The 20,000-nt window shown below is 40.5% G+C and overlaps 1 protein-coding gene across 3 annotated transcripts in view; it reads left to right on the forward strand.

Moving 5' to 3' along the window:
- Nucleotides 1-4,572: 4,572 nt before the first annotated feature.
- The window catches only part of cdc37l1 (cell division cycle 37-like 1), an 18,774-nt gene continuing 3,346 nt past the window's right edge, over nucleotides 4,573-20,000 (forward strand). For all 3 annotated transcript variants that reach the window (XR_009807774.1, XM_061907933.1, XM_061907934.1), the window contains exons 1-6: nucleotides 4,573-4,881; nucleotides 12,078-12,371; nucleotides 14,092-14,179; nucleotides 16,413-16,528; nucleotides 16,590-16,712; nucleotides 16,781-16,930. Coding sequence is in view for 2 of the 3 variants with exons in the window: in XM_061907933.1 (XP_061763917.1) it covers nucleotides 4,801-4,881; nucleotides 12,078-12,371; nucleotides 14,092-14,179; nucleotides 16,413-16,528; nucleotides 16,590-16,712; nucleotides 16,781-16,930 (852 nt within the window). In the remaining variant the exon portion in view is untranslated. The remainder of the gene's footprint in view (nucleotides 4,882-12,077; nucleotides 12,372-14,091; nucleotides 14,180-16,412; nucleotides 16,529-16,589; nucleotides 16,713-16,780; nucleotides 16,931-20,000) is intronic.

The following is a 20,000-nucleotide window of genomic DNA, read 5'->3' on the forward strand; positions in this document are numbered from 1 at the left end:
ATTTTGAAACATAGTTTATCTTCAGGGTTCACGGTGGCAGAGGGGTTAGTGCGTCTGCCTCACAATACGAAGGTCCTGCAGTCCTGGGTTCAAATCCAGGCTCGGGATCTTTCTGTGTGGAGTTTGCATGTTCTCCCCGTGAATGTGTGGGTTCCCTCCGGGTACTCCGGCTTCCTCCCACTTCCAAAGACATGCACCTGGGGATAAGTTGATTGGCAACACTAAATTGGCCCTAGTGTGTGAATGTGAATGTGAGTGTGAATGTTGTCTGTCTATCTGTGTTGGCCCTGCGATGAGGTGGCGACTTGTCCAGGGTGTACCCTGCCTTCCGCCCGATTGTAGCTGAGAAAGGCGCCAGCGCCCCCCGCGACCCCGAAAGGGAATAAGCGGTAGAAAATGGATGGAGTTTATCCTCAAGTTCGACTCTTTAAAATTCAAAATTCAACCGAAAAAAAGAAGAGAAAAACTAGCTAATGAGAATCTTTTTGAAAAAAATAAAAAAATAACTATGGAACATCATTAATAATTTTTCCTGATTAAGTTTAATTTTAAAATTTTGATGACATGTTTTAAATAGGTTAAAATCCAATCTGCACTTTGTTAGAATATATATATCAAATTGGACCAAGCTATATTTCTAAAAAAGACAAATCCTTATTTCTTCTAGATTTTCCGGAGCAAAACTTTTCAAAAAAATTCAAATGACTTTGAAATAAGATTCAAATTTGATTCTACGGATTTTCTAGATTTGCCAGAATAATTTTTGGGAATTTTAATAATTAGTTTGAAGAAATATTTCACAAATATTCTTCGTCGAAAAAACAGAAGCTAAAATGAAGAATTAAAAATTAAAATGTATTTATTATTCTTTACAATAAAAACAAATACTTGAACATTGATTTAAATTATCAGGAAAGAAGAGAAAGGAATTTAAAAGGTAAAAAGGTATATGTGTTTAAAAATCCTAAAATAATTTTTAAGGTTGTATCTTTTCTCTAAAATTGTCTTTCTGAAAGTTATAAGAAGCAAAATAAAAAAAATTATGAATTCATTTAACCAAGTGAAGACCAAGTCTTTAAAAAATGTTCTTGGATTTTCAAATTCTATTTGAGTTTTGTCTCTCTTAGAATTAAAAATGTCGAGCAAAGCGAAACCAGCTTGCTAGTAAATAAATACAATTTAAAAAATAGAGGCAGCTCACTGGTAAGTGCTGCTACTTGAGCTTTTTTTAGAACAGGCCAGCGGGCGACTCATCTGGTCCTTACGGGCGACCTGGTGCCCGCGGGCACTGCATTGGTGACCCATGATCTACTCTATATTATTTTATTTAACCCAGTGTTTGTTTTTTTAATATGTATATAATACTTTATAACCTATGTGTTCTGAGTGCAATCCTACAATATCTTCCACTCCTAACCTAATCTTCTCGCTACCATGAATTATGGTTAATTTTTTATATATATATATATATATATATATATATATATATACATATATATATATATACATACATATATATATATATATATACATACATATATATATATATATATATATATATATATATATATATATATATATATATATATATATATATATATATATATATATGTGTGTGTATCAGTGGTTCCTAAGCTTGTTGGAGGTACCGAACCCCACCATTTTCATATGCGCATCCACCGAACCCTTCTTTAGTGAAAAATAATGTTTTTTTTCCAAATTCAAGACAAAGTTATATGTTTTTGTAACACTTTAGTATGGGGAACATATTCTAAGTAACAAAGACTTAATTTAGAGTTTTTTGGACACTAGGGGAACATATTCTAAGTAACAAAGACTTAATGTAGAGTTACTTGGTTGGGGTTAGGGTTAGAGGGTTAGGGCCAGGGTTATAATAAGGCATTAATAAGTACTTAATAATGACTAGTAAAGAGCCAATATGTTAATAATGTGCATGTTAATAAGCAACTAACTAATGGTGAACATGTTCCCCATACTAAAATGTTACGATGTATTTTTACTGATGCACAAAATAAACCGTGCGTGAACATCACCTTGTTCAAAGAACAAAACCAACACAGTGCATAAACTCACAACAAATTACACACCTGCAAATCAGTGTGACTTCCACTGTTGCCGTATCCGTAGTACGCTGATAGGGAGAAGTTTTTATTTACTTGATGAGTCGGGTGTGTCTTGACCTCCGCCGAACCCTTGAGCCTGACTCACCGAACCCCTAGGGTTCGATCGAACCCAGGTTAAGAACCACTGATATATATAATAAAATAAATACTTAAATATATTCACTAAAACTCAAGTATTCATTTTATTGAATTGAATATATCCACTGAAATTCAAGTATTTATTATAAATATATATATCAATCAATCAATGTTTATTTATATAGCCCTAAATCACTAGTGTCTCAAAGGGCTGCACAAACCACTACCACATCCTCGGTAGGCCCACATAAGGGCAAGGAAAACTCACACCCAGTGGGACGTCGGTGACAATGATGACTATGAGAACCTTGGAGAGGAGGAAAGCAATGGATGTCGAGCGGGTCCAACATGATACTGTGAAAGTTCAATCCATAATGGATCCAACACAGCCGCGTGAGTCCAGTCCAAAGCGGATCCAACACAGCAGCGAGAATCCCGTTTACAGCAGAGCCAGCAGGAAACCATCCCAAGCGGAGGCGGATCAGCAGCACAGAGATGTCCCCAGCCGATACACAGGCAAGCGGTACATGGCCACCGGATCGGACAGGACCCCCTCCATAAGGGAGAGTGGGACATAGGAGAAAAAGAAAAGAAACGGCAGACCAACTGGTCTAAAAAGGGAGTCTATTTAAAGGCTAGAGTATACAAATGAGTTTTAAGGTGAGACTTAAATGCTTCAACTGAGGTGGCATCTCGAACTGTTACCGGGAGGGCATTCCAGAGTACTGGAGCTCTATAGCCCACAGACTTTTTTTGGGCTTTGGGAATCACTAATAAGCCGGAGTCCTTTGAACGCAGATGTCTTGCCGGGACATATGGTACAATACAATCTGCAAGATAGGATGGAGCTAGGCCGTGTAGTATTTTATACGTAAGTAGTAAAACCTTTAAGTCACATCTTAAGTGCACTGGAAGCAATTGCATATATATATATATATATATATATATATATATATATATACATATATACATATAATAAAATGGATACTTGAATTTCAGCTACATATATGTATATATATAGCTGTAATTCACTGATATGTGTGTATGTATGTATGTACATATATATATATACATACAATACTTGAATTTCAGTTAATTACAGCTATATATATATATATATATATATATATATATGTATATACATATACATACATAGCTGTAAATATATATATATATATATATATATATATAAAATGGTATAGCTCGGTTGGTAGAGTGGCCGTGCCAGCAACTTGAGGGTTGCAGGTTCGATTCCCGCTTCCGTCATCCTAGTCACTGCCGTTGTGTCCTTGGGCAAGACACTTTACCCACCTGCTCCCAGTGCCACCCACACTGGTTTAGATGTAACTTAGATATTGGGTTTCACTATGTAAAGCGCTTTGAGTCACTAGAGAAAAGCGCTATATAAATATAATTCAGTTCAGTTCAAAACATATACATGTATAGCTGTAATTCACTGAAATTCAAGTATTTATTTTATCCATCCATCCATTTTCTACCGCTTATTCCCTTTCGGGGTCGCGGGGGGCGCTGGCGCCTATCTCAGCTACAATCGGGCAGATGGCAGGGTACACCCTGGACAAGTCGCCACCTCATCGCAGGGCCAACACAGATAGACAGACAACATTCACACTCACATTCACACACTAGGGACCATTTAGTGTTGCCAATCAACTTATCCCCAGGTGCATGTCTTTGGAAGTGGGAGGAAGCCGGAGTACCCGGAGGGAACCCACATATTCACGGGAAGAACATGCAAACTCCCCACAGAAAGATCCCGAGCCTGGATTTGAACCCAGGACTGCATGAACTTCTTATTGTGATGCAGACGCACTAACCCCTCTGCCAATTGATTAACACGGAATATGTACTGAACAGTGCAATCTACTAATAAAGGTATCAATATATATATATATATATATATATATATATATATATATATATATATATATATATATCTATATCTATATCTATATATATCTATATCTATATCTATATCTATATATATATATATATCTATATCTATATCTATCTATATCTATATATATATATATATATACATATATATTCAAAATCTGGTATATATATATATATATATGTGTATATATATATATATATATATATATATACATATACATATATATATATATATATATATATATATATATATATATATATATATATATATATATATATACATATATATATATATATATATATATATATATATATATATATATATATATATATATATATATATATATATATATACACCAGATTTTGAATATTTCCCTAATTCTGTGGTCTCACCGGAACTGATAGTTCGGAACTATTGTTTGTCCCGTCGCCATTTGAGAGCGGCACACCGGAGTAGCAGTGAAGTTGATGTTGTTGTCATTTTCTGCTCCAGCTTCTCTTCTGTCCTGCTCCCCCTCCCCGGCTCTGGGAGCGTGGTGCTGGGGAGGAGAGTGTCCCACGCCGGTGGACTTGCCTGGGTGGATACTTTAGTCTCACCGGGCAACTTTGGTTTTCCGACATTTTTACAGCAAGGCGAGCTAACGCGGCTAGCCGAGCAGCGATGGAGTGGCGGAGCAACAACGCCGACGCTGAGCCTCCTTGGCCGGCCTCGGGCGGTGGAAGTGTGGCCCCCACCCCGCAGGTACACCACTCACATTGGGGACACTTGCCATTTTTTTTTATATGTAAAGAAAATAACATTTTCCTGCTTGTGTTGTACTATTGAATTGTATAGTGTCTGTCATGCTGCGGTGGTCTATTTTGGATTTGCATCCCTCTAATCCCCCCAGGTGCCACATATTCCCAGACAGCAAGATAAATACTGGCTGTATGGAGTCAAGTTTTTATTTTTAGTCCTTGCAAACTCCCCCTTAGATCAGGGGTAGGGAACCTATGGCTCTAGAGCAGGGGTCGGGAACCTTTTGGGCTGAGAGAGCCATGAAAGCCAAATATTTCAAAATGTATTTCCGTGAGAGCCATATCATATTTTTAACACTGAATACAACTAAATGCGTGCCTTTTTAAGTAAGACCAACATTTTTTGAGTATAATAAGTCTCTTATTCTTTTTAATAACATTGTTATTCTGAAGCTAACCAATAATTAATCAAATGTCATGTCTGTTGATCATGTTTTTGTTTGGCCATGTGTTGTTTGTCTTTTGGACTCTTTAAGTTACTGTTTTTTTTCCATTCCCTTGTCTGGTTTCCTTGGTTACTCATTTTGTCCACCTGTCTCTGGTGGACAAAATTGATTGATTGATTGATTGATTGATACTTTTATTAGTAGATTGCACAGTTCAGTACATATTCCGTACAACTGACCACTAAATGGTAACACCCGAATAAGTTTTTCAACTTGTTTAAGTCGGGGTCCACGTTAATCAATTCATGGTACAAAAATATACTATCAACATAATACAGTCATCACACAAGTTAATCATCATAGTATGTACGTTGAATTATTTACATTATTTACAATACGGGGGGTGGGATGAGGAGCTTTGGTTGATATCAGTAGAAATGTGGACATTGAAACAGTGTAGGTCTTATTTAGTAGGATATGTACAGCCAGCAGAGAACATAGTGAGTTCAGATAGCATAAGAACAAGTATATACATTAGAAGTACATTTGAGTTGTTTATAATCCGGGGAGATGGGATGTGATGCCCGCTCACCTGCTGCCCGAGCACTAATCAGAGGCAGTATTTAAGCTTGCCTTTGCCAGTCAGTCGCCCTGGCGTCAATGTCATCTTTTCTTGCTCTGTGCTGACTTGTTTCATGCCTTGCCATAGTTTCGTGCTTCATGCCATGCCAAGTAAGTTTTGTTTGATTTATGTTCATAGTCTGTTTATGCGTTAGCTTTCTTCCTTAGCCCAAGTTATGCCTCGGCTGTGAGCTATTTTTGTTTGTATCTTTTTTTAGTTTAAATTAAGTCATGTTTTTACCTAAATGCCATGTCCCGAGTAGTCTGTCTGCCTTCCTGGGAGAACGACCCCTCAGCAAGCTGCCCCCCCCATCATGACATAAAATACTTCTTACCATTAATGCGACTTCTTGAACAGGTGCGGTAGGAAATGGATGGATGGATTTAAATGCATGAGAATGTTTTATATTTTGAACGTTATTTTTAGCACTGTGAATTCCAGCGGAATTATTCATAATTATCGTGTTAAGCAATGTCAGCTAAGATTTATCCGAGAGCCAGATGAGTCATCAAAAGAGCCACATCTGGCTCTAGAGCCATAGGTTCCCTACCCCTGCTCTAGAGCCAGATGTGGCTCTTTTGATGACTGCATCTGGCTCTTGGATAAATCTGAGATGACACTGCTTAACAGGATAAGTAATTAATAATTCCACTTGTAATCATAGTGTTAAAAATAACATTCAAAATATAAAACATTCTCATGCATTTTTATGTTCAAGAAGTTGCGTTAATTGTAAGAAGTAATTTATTTATTATTGGTTAGTGTTGGGCTTGCCCTCCTGGGGGTTCTTCAGACCACCAAGCACCGACATGAGAGCCTGTTTTAGGGTAAAATATTGTTGTTGTTTTTTTCAATTAGTCTCTCAGTTGCTTTCCAGCCATTGTCTTTTTCTCTTTCGTCCTCACTCGCGCTCTGACTCCAGCCCCAACCCTGTCTCTCCTCCTGGCTGCTGCTTATAACAGAGCGACAGGTGATTAGATAAAAAAGCCCAGGTGGGCCATCTACGCACCTGTCGCTGATTTCGAGGCCGATCCTGGCAACATCCCGCTTTGCTCCAGGCCTGCAGGCCACGCCTCCTCCACAATTTGCTTCAGTATAACGATGTTATTACAAAGAATAAAATGGAAATGTTGGTCTTACTTAAAAATGCACGCGTTTGTGTTCAGTGTTAAAAAAATATTATATGACTCTTAGGGAAATACATTTTAAAACATTTGGCTTCTTGGCTCTCTCAGCCAAAAACGTTCCCGACCCCTGCCTTAGATGATGGATGGTCTATAGGGGCCATTAAAGCTTTCATGTCCCAAAATAAAAGGAAATAAAGTAGGGATGCACTGAAATGAAAATTTGTGGCCAAAGCCGAATAAAATTTAAATGCTTGGCCGAAGGCTGAATACTGAATACCGAATAATGAATGCAGTTTTTCACAATTTTTTTTATATTGCATAAATAGCCTAGAATACATTTTTAGACATGTTTTTTTAAACAAAGCAAATTTGTATTGAATATTGAAATTTTTTAAATATTCCAGTAGCCTTTGCTTTTTAAAAAAAGCACAAAGTTTTTCATTTATATTAGGCCTTAAAGGGGAACATTATCACAATTTCAAAACGGTTAAAAACAATAAAAATCACTTCCCATGGGCTTGTTTTATTTTTCAAAGTTTTTTTCAAAATTTTACACCTCCCGGAATATCCCCCAAAAAAGCTTTAAAGTTCTGGATTTTCGCTATTCGCAAAGCGACTGTCCATTTCCCTGTGACGTCATACAGTGCTGCCAATACAAACAACATGGTGGTTACCACAGCAAGATATAGCGACATTTGCTCGGATTTCAGCGGCTTAAGCGATTCAACAGATTACGCATGTATTGAAACAGATGGTCGGAGTATGGAGGCAGATAGCGAAAAAGAAATTGAAGCTATTGAGCGAATAGCTATTGACGCTATTCGGCCATAGCATGGGTGTACCTAATGAAGTGGCCCATAGCATGGCTGCCTTATTAGCATCGCCGGTAAAATGTGCGAACCAAACGATCAGGACTTTCGCATCTTGTGACACTGGAGCAACTTAAATATGTCGATTGGTAAGAGTTTGTTTCGCATTAAATGTGGGTATCTAGTTTCAAATGTACATACAGCTAGCGTAAATAGCATGTTAGCATCGATTAGCGTAGCATGTTAGCATCGATTAGCTGGCAGTCATGCCGTGACCAAATATGTCTGATTAGCGCATAAGTCAACAACATCAACAAAACTCACCTTTGTGATTTCGTTGACTTAATCGTTGCAAATGCATCTGCAGGTTATCCATACATCTTTGTGCCATGTCTGTCTTAGCATCGCCGGTCAAACGTGAAGACACTTTGGTACATTCAATGGGGGTCTGGCGGCAGATTTCTTGCCAGTGGTGCAACTTGATTCCCTCCTTGTTAGTGTTGTTACACCCTCCAACAACACACCGACGAGGCATGATGTCTCCAAGGTTCCAAAAAATAGTCGAAAAAACGGAAAATAACAGAACTGAGACCCGGTGTTTGTAATGTGAAAATGAAAATGGCGGGTGTGTTACCTCGGTGACGTCACGTTCTGACGTCATCCCTAAAAGACCTATAAACAAAAAGGAGTTTAATTTGCCAAAATTCGCCCATTTAGAGTTCGGAAATCGGTTAAAAAAATACATGGTACTTTTTCTGCAACATCAAGGTATATATTGACGCTTGCATAGGTTTGGTGATAATGTTCCCCTTTAAAACAAAACATGCATTCCCCCCAAAAAATAAAGTCTGCTTAGCCACAGTAGATAAGACTAATAATGTAAACAGAAGGGTCAAGTAAATCTCAATTAAGTGTGTGCTTGTAACGTCATACACTTATATAGGTAGCCTACACAACAGGCTAATAATGGAAACAGCACACACACAATGTAAAGAGCACACGTCAGAGAAATACCGTCTGCTCGGTATCGTGTAACAGGGCTCAATGTGCTCCATGAGTCTCTGAAAGCCAATGTCCTCCACAACACTGAACGGTTGTTCATCCAAAGCCATAAACTCCGTTTGCTTTGGCACTGTCAGTCGCGTACTTTTTCGCCCTCTCAAAGACGTCGGCCACGAGGCACCTCCTCGAGACAGTTTGGCTGAACATTCGTCGCAAACTGCAATACTTTTGTCACTTTCCGACACTTTAAAATATCTCCACACTGCTGACATTTTTCCGAAGGCGCCGGGTTACAACGTCACCGCGTCACTGCACGTTGGTTGATAGCGTCATTGCGTCAAAAAAATTGCGTCACACGCCACTATTCAGCCTTGCATTTAACTCATTCCACCGAAGGCCGAATGTGGCTTTTTTTTTTGCCATATTCGGCCGAATATATTTGGTTACCGATTATTCGGTGCTTCCCTAAAAAAAAGTAAAAGACACCAAATATCTGGGTGTAATAATCCAGTGGTTCTCAACCGTTTTTAGTGGCGTACCCCCTGTGAACATTTTTTTAACTCAAGTACCCCCTAATCAGAGTAAAGCATTTTTGGTTGAAAAAAAGAGATAAAGAAGTAAAATACAGCACAATGTCATCAGTTTCTGATTTATTACATTTAATAACAGTGCAAAATATTGCTAATTTGAAGTGGTCTTTCTTGAACTATTTGGAAAAAAGATACAAAAATCATTTTTGGCGATTTAACCCCCAATTCCAACCCTTGATGCTGAGTGCCAAGCAGTAAGATAATAATAGATGATCAAATTAACTGGAAATGTCATATAAATCAAATACGACATACGCTGACGAGAGTAATGAATACAGCCAAATATGTCCAAAATATTTGACCGCATTGGGGTAAAAAAAAATTGTCTGGGGGGGCCAAAAGCAGATTACATGAAAAGTAACAATATATTCACACATGTATAGTCTTTACGTTTACAGTGTTGGCGTTCACGCACTTTTTGGGTCTTTTTACGAATTGAAATCAGAAAGGACGCGCATTTTCGGAAGTGTTCGCGGATTATTTATTTGTTTATTTCCTGCCCCTGCCTTTTCCGTGTCAAAACAGTGTTTTGTTTATATTTGCCGAGTCAAATCTCCGTGCCCGTGTGTTACAATTTTTACCGGTCGACTTCAAAGTAATGAACTTTCCGGTACAATTTCTTTAAATTTGATTCGCGGAAAGTTTTATCGATCACAAATAAGGTTGCAAAATTCGGGGAATATTCAAAGTTGGAAACTTTCCATGAGAATTAATGGGAATAAACATTGAATGCCACATGCCAGATCTTGCAGCATGATTTTTAGCTAAAACAACCTGATTTAATGCAAATTCAGTAGAATTTTAACCCTGCACAGTGCATTCCTCATCCTCACCATCACATGCACAGATCATTGCCTGCATGCTACACACTACAACAGGGCTACTGAGGCCACACTAGTATTTGAGCCCAGGGACTTCATCCAGTCAGGTAAGTTTTGATGATATTACATGGGTAATTATATTTGATCTACGGTATTTATAATTAATAGAGGTGTAATTGTTGTAGACTACTCCAGCAGACTTCCACTCAAGCTAGCTAGCTGTTCCTGTACTTGTTAAATGATTTTGGGGTCAATATATCCAGCAAGCTAGGTTTATGTACCACCACAGTCTCGTAATATATTTCTCTGTTAGCCGTGATGCTAATTTTCTATATGTTAAATCTCATTCAATTATGCTAACAACATTAGCGATACGAATTTACCTTTTTTGTGATCCGTAAAGTTCAACCAGCAAATACTATATCAAAACATGTAATTTCCTCCGCCTTCTGTTCTGACTACAAGCCACCGATGTATATTTTATTAAATGAGTTTGTGACGGTCTCGAACCGTCGTGCGGGTTCTCAGGACCACCAAGGAAGGAAATTGTGGCGCAGGTTGGACTTTATTTTATTTTTCAATAAAAAGAGTCTCTACAGGTTGCTTTTCAGCCTTGCCGTGTCATGCTTCCTCTGCCGCTCCACCTTTTCAGTCGCGTGCATCTTCGTCTTCCTGTGGCTCTCTCTTGCTCTCGTTCAGCATCCGCTTGTTTCTGGCTCCTTCTCTCTCCGTTTCTCCCCCCGGCGTTTACGGCTGCTGCCCTTTTATACAGTGCGAGAAGAGATTTAAATTGTGCCCAGCTGCGCGACCCACGCACCTGATAATATTTGTGGGAATGGTTACGGCGCGCCCCACCTCGCTGCTTGCTCGCGGTCCACGCCTCCTCGCCGCCATCTCGGGCCGGGCTACGGCGTGCCCTGCCTCGCTGTCGGACTGCCGGCCACGCCTCCTCGCCGCCATCTTGGGCCGGGCTACGGTGTGCCCTGCCTCGCTGTCGGGCTGCCGGCTCCGCCTTTCCACAAAGTTATTTACACAGAAATGTTTTATACATGTTTATTGACATACCTTGATTGTTTCCAAACAATCTCTCTAACACGGCAGTAAAAAGGCTAATCAAACAAAACAGAAGTCATGGTCATAAACACACTAGCTGCGCAAGCTCGCTCTCCAATCAGCTAAACGGACGCTTTGGTAAGTTTACTGAGGAATTTGTGAAACTGAAACAAAAAGGGTGTCATTGTAAGTTAATAATACTAACACAGACACTTGTATACGACGCTAGCTTGATTACATTACGATGGCACGTGCAAATATGCACGAAAACTCTCCTACAGATGTCACACGTGGGACGGTTTGGTAAGTAAGAATTGTTTTAGTTATATTGTAAAACTTCCAAAAGTTGCTTGGAGTAATGAATGAAGAATCCATGCCGTTATAGACGCTATGGACGGCTAGAAGACTGAGCAGCGCTCTGGTTGGAGTGGGAAATGGTAGTGTGCAAATTTGTCCAAAATATGGTGCCATAGCACGAAACAATAACACACCTTTTCAGTGTCTTTGTTTTTTTTTATTTTACTATTTGCATTATGGTCGTCAGCGAAGAGAAATCCATAAATTAGCGTCACCGTTTTATAAACCGCAGGGTTCAAAGTGTAGAAAGAAAGTGGCGGCTTATAGTCCAGAATTTAGAGCCATAAACCCCATCTTCAGTTCTTTCAGCGGTTGTGTCCTCGCAGAGCGAGAGAGGCCGATGCATGACGGGACTCTGGCATCATTTGTGCAGACTTCACCGTGTGCCTGCGCCACGCCGTCCGTCTGCCAGAGCCCGCAGTGCTGCGTGAAGACCCCCGTCGTGTCCAGCTGGATGCTGGCCGAAGTCCAGGACCGCCTGTGCTCTCTGAGCGTCCACTGCTCCGAGTCCCTGGAGCAGGAGCGCGCACGTACCCGGGCCTGCCCCGCCGAGCTGATCAACACCGAGGAGGAGTGGCGGCGCAAAGAGAGCATGCTGGGAGGAGGTCCGCAACCTGGTCGCGGACCCGTGCTGGAAGCCGTCGGGAGTTGGGACGTTTTCGATAAGGTAGCTCCTGTCGCAGATACCCAGTGTTTCCCGTTTAGTGATGGAGTGTGCGCTTTCACTCCAGAAAGTACATCTATTTGGAGTATTCGAGGGGAGAAATCTGTGCCCGTAATTGGCATTTTGATGTACAAACCCCGTTTCCATATGAGTTGGGAAACTGTGTTAGATGTAAATAAAACGGATTACAATGATTTGCAAATGCTTTTCAACCCATATTCAGTTGAATGCACAACAAAGACAAGATATTTGATGTTCAAACTCATAAACTTTATTTTTTTTTGCAAATAATAATTAACTTAGAATTTCATGGCTGCAACATATGCCAAAGTAGTTGGGAAAGGGCATGTTCACCAGACTGTTACATCACCGTTTCTTCACTCAATAAACGTTTAATAACTGAGGGAACTAATTGTTGAAGCTTTGAAAGTGGAATTCTTTCCCAATCTTGTTTTATGTAGAGCTTCAGTCGTTGAACAGTCCGGGGTCTCCGCTGTCGTATTTTACGCTTCGTAATGCGCCACACATTTTCCATGGGAGACTGGTCTGGACTGCAGGCGGGCCAGAAAAGTCCCCACGAAGCCAGGCCGTTATAACACGTGCTGAATGTGGCTTGGCATTGTCTTGTTGAAATAAGCAGGGGCGTCTGTGAAAAAGATGGCGCTTAGATGGCAGAATATCTTGTTCCAAAACCTGTATGTACCTTTCAGCATTAATGGTGCCTTCACAGATGTGTAAGTTACCCATGCCTTGGGCACTAATGCACTCCTATACCATCACAGATGCTGACTTTTGAACTTTGCGTCGATAACAGTCTGGATGGTTCACTTCCCCTTTGGTCCGGATGACACTATATAGAATATTTTCTAAAACAATTTGAAATGTGGACTCGTCAGACCACAGAACACTTTTTCCACTTTGCATCAGTCCATCTTAGATGATCTCGGGCTCAGAGAAGGCAGTGGCGTTTCTGGATGTTGTTGATAAATGGCTTTCGCTTTGCATAGTAGAGCTTTAACTTGCATTTACAGATGTAGCGACAAATTGTATTTAGTGACAGTGGTTTTCTGAAGTGTTCCTGAGCCCATGTGGTGATATCCTTTAGAAATTGATGTCGGTTTTTGATACAGTGCCATCTGAGGGATCGAAGGTCACGGTCATTCATTGTTGGTTTCCGGCCCTGCCGCTTACGTGGAGTGATTTCTCCAGATTCTCTGAACCTTTTGAGGATATTATGGACCGTAGCTGTTGAAATCCCTAAATATCTTGCAATTGCACTTTGAGAAATGTTCTTAAACTGTTTGACTATTTGCTCACGCAGTTGTGGACAAAGGGGTGTACCTCGCCCCATCCTTTCTTGTGAAAGACTGAGCATTCTTTGGGAAGCTGTTTTTATAGCCAATCATGGCACCCACCTGTTCCCAATTAGCCTGCACACCTGTGGGATGTTCCAAATAAGTGTTTGATGAGCATTCCTCTACTTTATCAGTATTTATTACCACCTTTCCCAACTTCTTCGTCACGTGTTGCTGGCATCAAATTCTAAAGCTAATGATTATTTGCAACAACAACAAAAAATGTTTATCAGTTTGAACATCAAATATGTTGTCTTTGTAGCATATTCAACTGAATATGGGTTGAAAAGGATTTGCAAATGCTGGGTGTTAATCGTTGTGTTTGACGCCGCCCCTTCTTATACGTCACTGTGGTCTTTCTCCACCAGAGTATCATCAACGTCCAAAATCAGCCTGCAGAAGCGGACGGCTGCGGGAAGTCGCTACAAAAGGATGAGGAAGAGCTTCAGCACTTCGGTAAGTCCTGCGCTACACCAGGAGGGCGCAAACTTTTTCCCCTGAGGGCCACAGACTGAGAAATCAAAGGAGACTGCGGCCATTTTTGTAGTTTTTTGTAGCCTGCTAATGTTAACATGCATCAAATACCAATATATGACTGAGATGTACACCTACAAAAAAAAAGACATAGCTAACGTTAGCATGCTAATAGGTTTCACTCGTCTACTAACGAAATATTTGATGCTGAGGTGTATACCTGCTAAATTAGTAAAAGAAAAACTATTGCATGCTAATGTTAGCATGCTAAAATGCTCACTGTGACATACATCAAGTTCCAAAATATACAACTCTGAGGTGTGTCCCCCAAAAAAATGTCTAAAATTGCTAGCCTGCTAACATTAGCATGCATCAAGTACCAAAATATTTGATACTTAGGTGCTTACCTACAAAATTAGCTAAAAAATAACTAACATTAGCTTTTGAAAAGGTATCATTTGTCAAGTTACTAAATATTTGATGCTGAGGTGTATACCCGCAAAATTAGTAAAACAATAGCATGGTAATGTTAGCATGCTAAAATTATAACTGTACCAAAATATATTACTCTGAGGTGTACATTAAAAACATTTTTAGGTTAAAAAGCTAGCCTGCTAAGAAAAACTATAGCATGCTAAAATGCTCACTGTGACATACATCAAGTTCCAAAATATACAACTCGGAGGTGTGTCCCCCCAAAAAATGTTAAAAAATGCTAGCCTGCTAACATTAGCATGCATCAAGTACCAAAATATTTGATGCTTAGGGTGCTTACCTACAAAATTAGCTAAAAAATAACTAACATTAGCTTTTGAAAAGGTATCATTCGTCAAGTTACTAAGTATTTGATGCTGAGGTGTATACCTGCAAAATTAGTAAAACATATAACATGGTAATGTTAACATGCTAAAATTATCACTGTACCAAAATATATTACTCTGAGGTGTACATTAAAACATTTTTGGGTTAAAAAGCTAGCCTGCTAAGATTAGCATGCATCAAGTACCAAAATATGACTGAGGTGTACACCTACAAAAAAAGACATAGCTAATAGGTATCACTCATCTACTAACAAAATATTTGATGCTGAGGTGTATACCTGCTAAATTAGTACAAGAAAATATATAGCACGCTAATGTTAGCATGCTAAAATTCTCACTGTGACATACGTCAAGTACAAAAATGTACAACTCTGAGGTGTGTACCTAATAAAATGTGTTAAAAATGCTAGCCTGCTAACATTAGCATGCAGCAAATACCAATATATTTGATACCTACAAAATTAGCCAAAAAAATAAGTGCTAAAAGGTGTAATTTGTCAAGTAACAAAGTAGGTGATGTTAAGTTAAAGTACCAATGATAGTCACAAACACACACTGGGTGTGGTAAAATTTGTCCTCTGCATTTGACCCATCCCCTTGTTCACCACCTGGGAGGTGAGTGGAGCAGTGAGCAGCAGCAGTAGCCACGCCCGGGAATCATTTTTGGTGATTTAACCCCCCAATTCCAACCCTTGATGCTGAGTGCCAAGCAGGGAGGTAATGGGTCCCAGGTGTACACCTGCAAAATGTTTTTTTTGGGGTTTTTTTAAGCTAGCATGCTTATTTTAGCATGCATAAGTTGGTTGGTCCAACGTTAGCTACGCTCGACACCCCTGCACCATGCACGCTGCATCTCTATCAGGCTCAAACACTGATGACATCTATTAAACAGACAAGAAGCAAGGAATCCGGCAGAGACAGAGTTCAATTTGACTCAATGAGGAGAACGCATGGAGCTGCACACTTAGTCACAGTCTCGCCCTACGCTCTAAGGTGCAGCTCCCGCGTCCCTCCACTAATTCAGGAGTTCCCCAGTCAACATCACTGAGGCCGCCTCTAAAAGGAGTGGTCACACATATCATGCAAAGCAGCGTGACGGAATGTGCTGGGGGCCTTGTGATTTCGCCTTTTTTCTGCTTCGTCTGCATGCTGTCGTCTTATCTTCGTTGAGGTGCTCGAAGTCCTTGGCTAAAACAAAGATAACATCCGCGGCTGAGGCCACCCCTTAGACAAGAAGTTTTATCCTTGCACAGATAGAAAAAGTCCAACTTGAGCACAATAGCTAATAACTATAGAAATGGCCTATAAGCATAAGAGTTGTGTGATAACTTATACGTAATTATTTAACAATCTGTTTTTATTTATTTGTTTATTTGGGGGTTTCGTGTCGCCAGGCATGTTGCGGCGATGGGACGACAGTCAGCGGTTCCTGGCGGAGAAGCCTCAGCTCATCTGCGAAGAGACGGCCAACTACCTATTTTTGTGGTGCATCCGACTCCAGCAGGAAGGGGTGCGTGACGGCGGCCGCCGCCAAGCACCGGCAGCGCTGACACCCCTTGTTCTGTGTGCAGAAAGAGGCGCTGATGGAGCAGGTGGCGCACCAGGCCGTCGCCATGCAGTTCATCCTGGAGATGGCGTCCAACTCCGGGCAGGACCCCCGAGGCTGCTTCCGGCAGTTCTTCCAAAAAGCCAAAGTAAAAACCACCACCGTGCCCGCCCATCCCCCAGTCTCTGCCATGACGCCTTTCTGTCGATCTCGCAGGAAGGACAAGACGTCTACTTGGATGTCTTCCACGCCGAGCTGGAGGCCTTGAAGCGGCGAGTGCGGCAGCACGTGGACAGGTGTGACAGGGACAGCTGCAATGAGCCCAGCAACGGCACCAACTGCAGACACGCCCCCAAAGAAGCCCAGGTGAGTGGGGATGAAAAACACTAGAGATGTCCGATTATGGCTATTTTACCGACATATACAGTAGTGGAATAAATATATGAGTATATAAATAAAGAAGAGCAGGCAGCAGCTCACACAAATTCGCAGCACCGTTTTGTAAGCCGCAGGGCTCAAAGCGCATATATAGTCTGGCGGGTGACCACGCTCCCCTTTCTCTCCTTCTTGCAGTGCTCTTTTTTGCCATGAAATCCAATACATGTTGTTCTTTCCTGTTTTGTGTTGTTTTGGCTGTCGCAGCGATGGAGTCACACTTGGAGCATGGGCTCATTAAAGGAGCGCCACGAGTTTCTTGATCCGTCATTCCGTCGAATAACGCTACAGAGAAGGATAGACAGAAAATATATCTCTGCCATAAATGCAACCTTTTGTGTAAATATCTTGACAAATATGAGATGAATATATAAGTAAAGAAGAGCGGGCAGCTCAAAGCGCCCTCCTTTCTCTGCTTCTTGCAGTGCTCCTTTTTGTCATGAAATCCAATTTATGTTGTTCTTTCCTGGCGTTTTACTGGTCCCGTTTCGTGTTGTTTTGGCTGTTGCAGAGATGGCGTCGCACGACAAGCCTCCACTCGGAGCGTGGGCTCAATAAAAGAGCGCCACAAGTTTAATGATCTGTGATTCAGTCAAATAATGCGACAGAAAAGATATCTCCGCCATAAAAGCAACCTTTTGTGTAAATATCTTGACAAATATGGGATGATTATATAAGTAAAGAAGAGCGGGCAGCAGCTCATGCAAATTCGCAGCACCGTTTTATAAGCCGCAGGGCTCAAAGGGCATATAAAGTCTGGTGCGTGACCACGCCCTCATTTCTCTCCTTGCAGTTCTCTTTTTTTTTTGTCGTGAAATCCAATTTATGTCGTTCTTTCTTGGCGTTTTACTGGTCCTGTCTCGTGTTGTTTTGGCTGTTGCATGTAAGTAAAGAAGAGCAGGCAGCAGCTCTCATATTCTCATACTTCCTGTAAAATCCAGTATAATCCACGTGTAAGAATACTTTACAATGTATTCAATCCATATGCATGTTTGGATAACTTTTACTCAAAGTGAATATCGGCTCCAAATATTCCTCCTTGCCGACTGATAATCCTGTTATGTGGGCCCTGAAAAACCGTATCGGTCCATCTGTAGCAGAATGCAAGTTGAAAAACGTATTCGGGTGTTACCATTTAGTGGTCAATTGTACAGAACATGTACTGTACTGTGCAATCTACTAATAAAAGTTTCAATCAATCAATCAAGCACTGCTCTGATTACACCGATGACTGCAGCTCCCATCTAAAAACACAAGAGGGTGCCATTGAGCTAGTAAAAAAAGGCAGGCATGATATGCTAGAGGTGCAACATTTGGCACTGTGGCTTCACTTCCTGCCTGGCAGTCGTACTCCAAGGCAAAAATAAAAAGTTCTGCACCAAGACACTTTGACCGGAAGCAAAGGAAGTTAATTCTGAGTGCGGACATGCTCAGTTAATAAGCAAGCGAGCGATGACTCGTGAATCAAATTAATCGTTAGCCCCAAGAATTGAATCGTTAGCCCCAAAAATTTAATCGTTAGCCCCAACAATTGAATCAGTAGCCCCAAGAATCTAATTGTTAGCCCCAAGAATCGAATTAATCGTTAGCCCCAAGACTCAAATCGTTAGCTCCAAGAATGAAATAATCGTTAGCCCCAAGAATTGAATCGTTAGCCCTAAGAATCAAATTAATCGTTAGCCCCAAGAATCAAATCGTTAGCTTCAAGAATCAAATTAATCGTCAGCCCCAACAATTGAATCGTTAACCCCAAGAATTTAATCAATTGTTAGCCCCAAGAATTGAATCGTTAGCCCCAAAAATCGAACAGTTAGCTCCAAGAATCAAATCGTTACCCCCAAAAATAGTACCGTTGGCCCCAATAATCGAACAGTTGGCCACAGCAATCGAATCAATTGTTAGCCCCAAGAATCAAATCAAGAATTGAATCATTAGCTCCAAGAATTGAATCGTTAGCCCCAAAGAATCAAATTAATCGTTAGCCCCAAGAATTGAATCGTTAGCCCCAAAAATTTAATCGTTAGCCCCAAGAATTGAATCATTAGCCCCAAGAATCTAATTGTTAGCCCCAAGAATCTAATTAATCGTTAGCTCCAAGAATTAAATAATCGTTAGCCCCAAGAATTGAATCGTTAGCCCTAAGAATCGAATTAATCGTTAGCCCCAAGAATCAAATCGTTAGCTTCAAGAATCAAATTAATCATCAGCCCCAACAATTGAATCGTAAACCCCAAGAATTTAATCAATTGTTAGCCCCAAGAATTGAATCGTTAGCCCCAAAAATCGAACAGTTAGCTCCAAGAATCAAATCGTTACCCCCAAAAATAGTACCGTTGGCCCCAATAATCGAACAGTTGGCCACAGCAATCGAATCAATTGTTAGCCCCAAGAATCAAATCAAGAATTGAATCATTAGCTCCAAGAATTGAATCGTTAGCCCCAAAGAATCAAATTAATCGTTAGCCCCAAGAATTGAATCGTTAGCCCCAAAAATTGAATCGTTAGCCCCAACAATTGAATCATTAGCCCCAAGAATCTAATTGTTAGCCCCAAGAATCGAATTAATCGTTAGCCCCAAGACTCAAATCGTTAGCTCCAAGAATGAAATAATCGTTAGCCCCAAGAATTGAATCGTTAGCCCTAAGAATCAAATTAATCGTTAGCCCCAAGAATCAAATCGTTGGCTTCAAGAATCAAATTAATCGTCAGCCCCAACAATTGAATCGTTAACCACAAGAATTTAATCAATTGTTAGCCCCAAGAATTGAATCGTTAGCCCCAAAAATCGAACAGTTGGCTCCAAGAATCAAATCGTTACCCCCAAAAATAGAACCGTTGGCCCCAATAATCGAACAGTTGGCCACAGCAATCAAATCAATTGTTAGCCCCAAGAATCAAATCAAGAATTGAATCATTAGCTCCAAGAATTGAATCGTTAGCCCCAAAAATTTAATCGTTATCCCCAAAAATGTAATCGATTGTTAGCCCCAAGAACCGAATC

Source organism: Nerophis ophidion, linkage group LG08 (assembly GCF_033978795.1).
Source record: "Nerophis ophidion isolate RoL-2023_Sa linkage group LG08, RoL_Noph_v1.0, whole genome shotgun sequence".
In the NCBI taxonomy this organism is placed as follows: domain Eukaryota; kingdom Metazoa; phylum Chordata; class Actinopteri; order Syngnathiformes; family Syngnathidae; genus Nerophis; species Nerophis ophidion.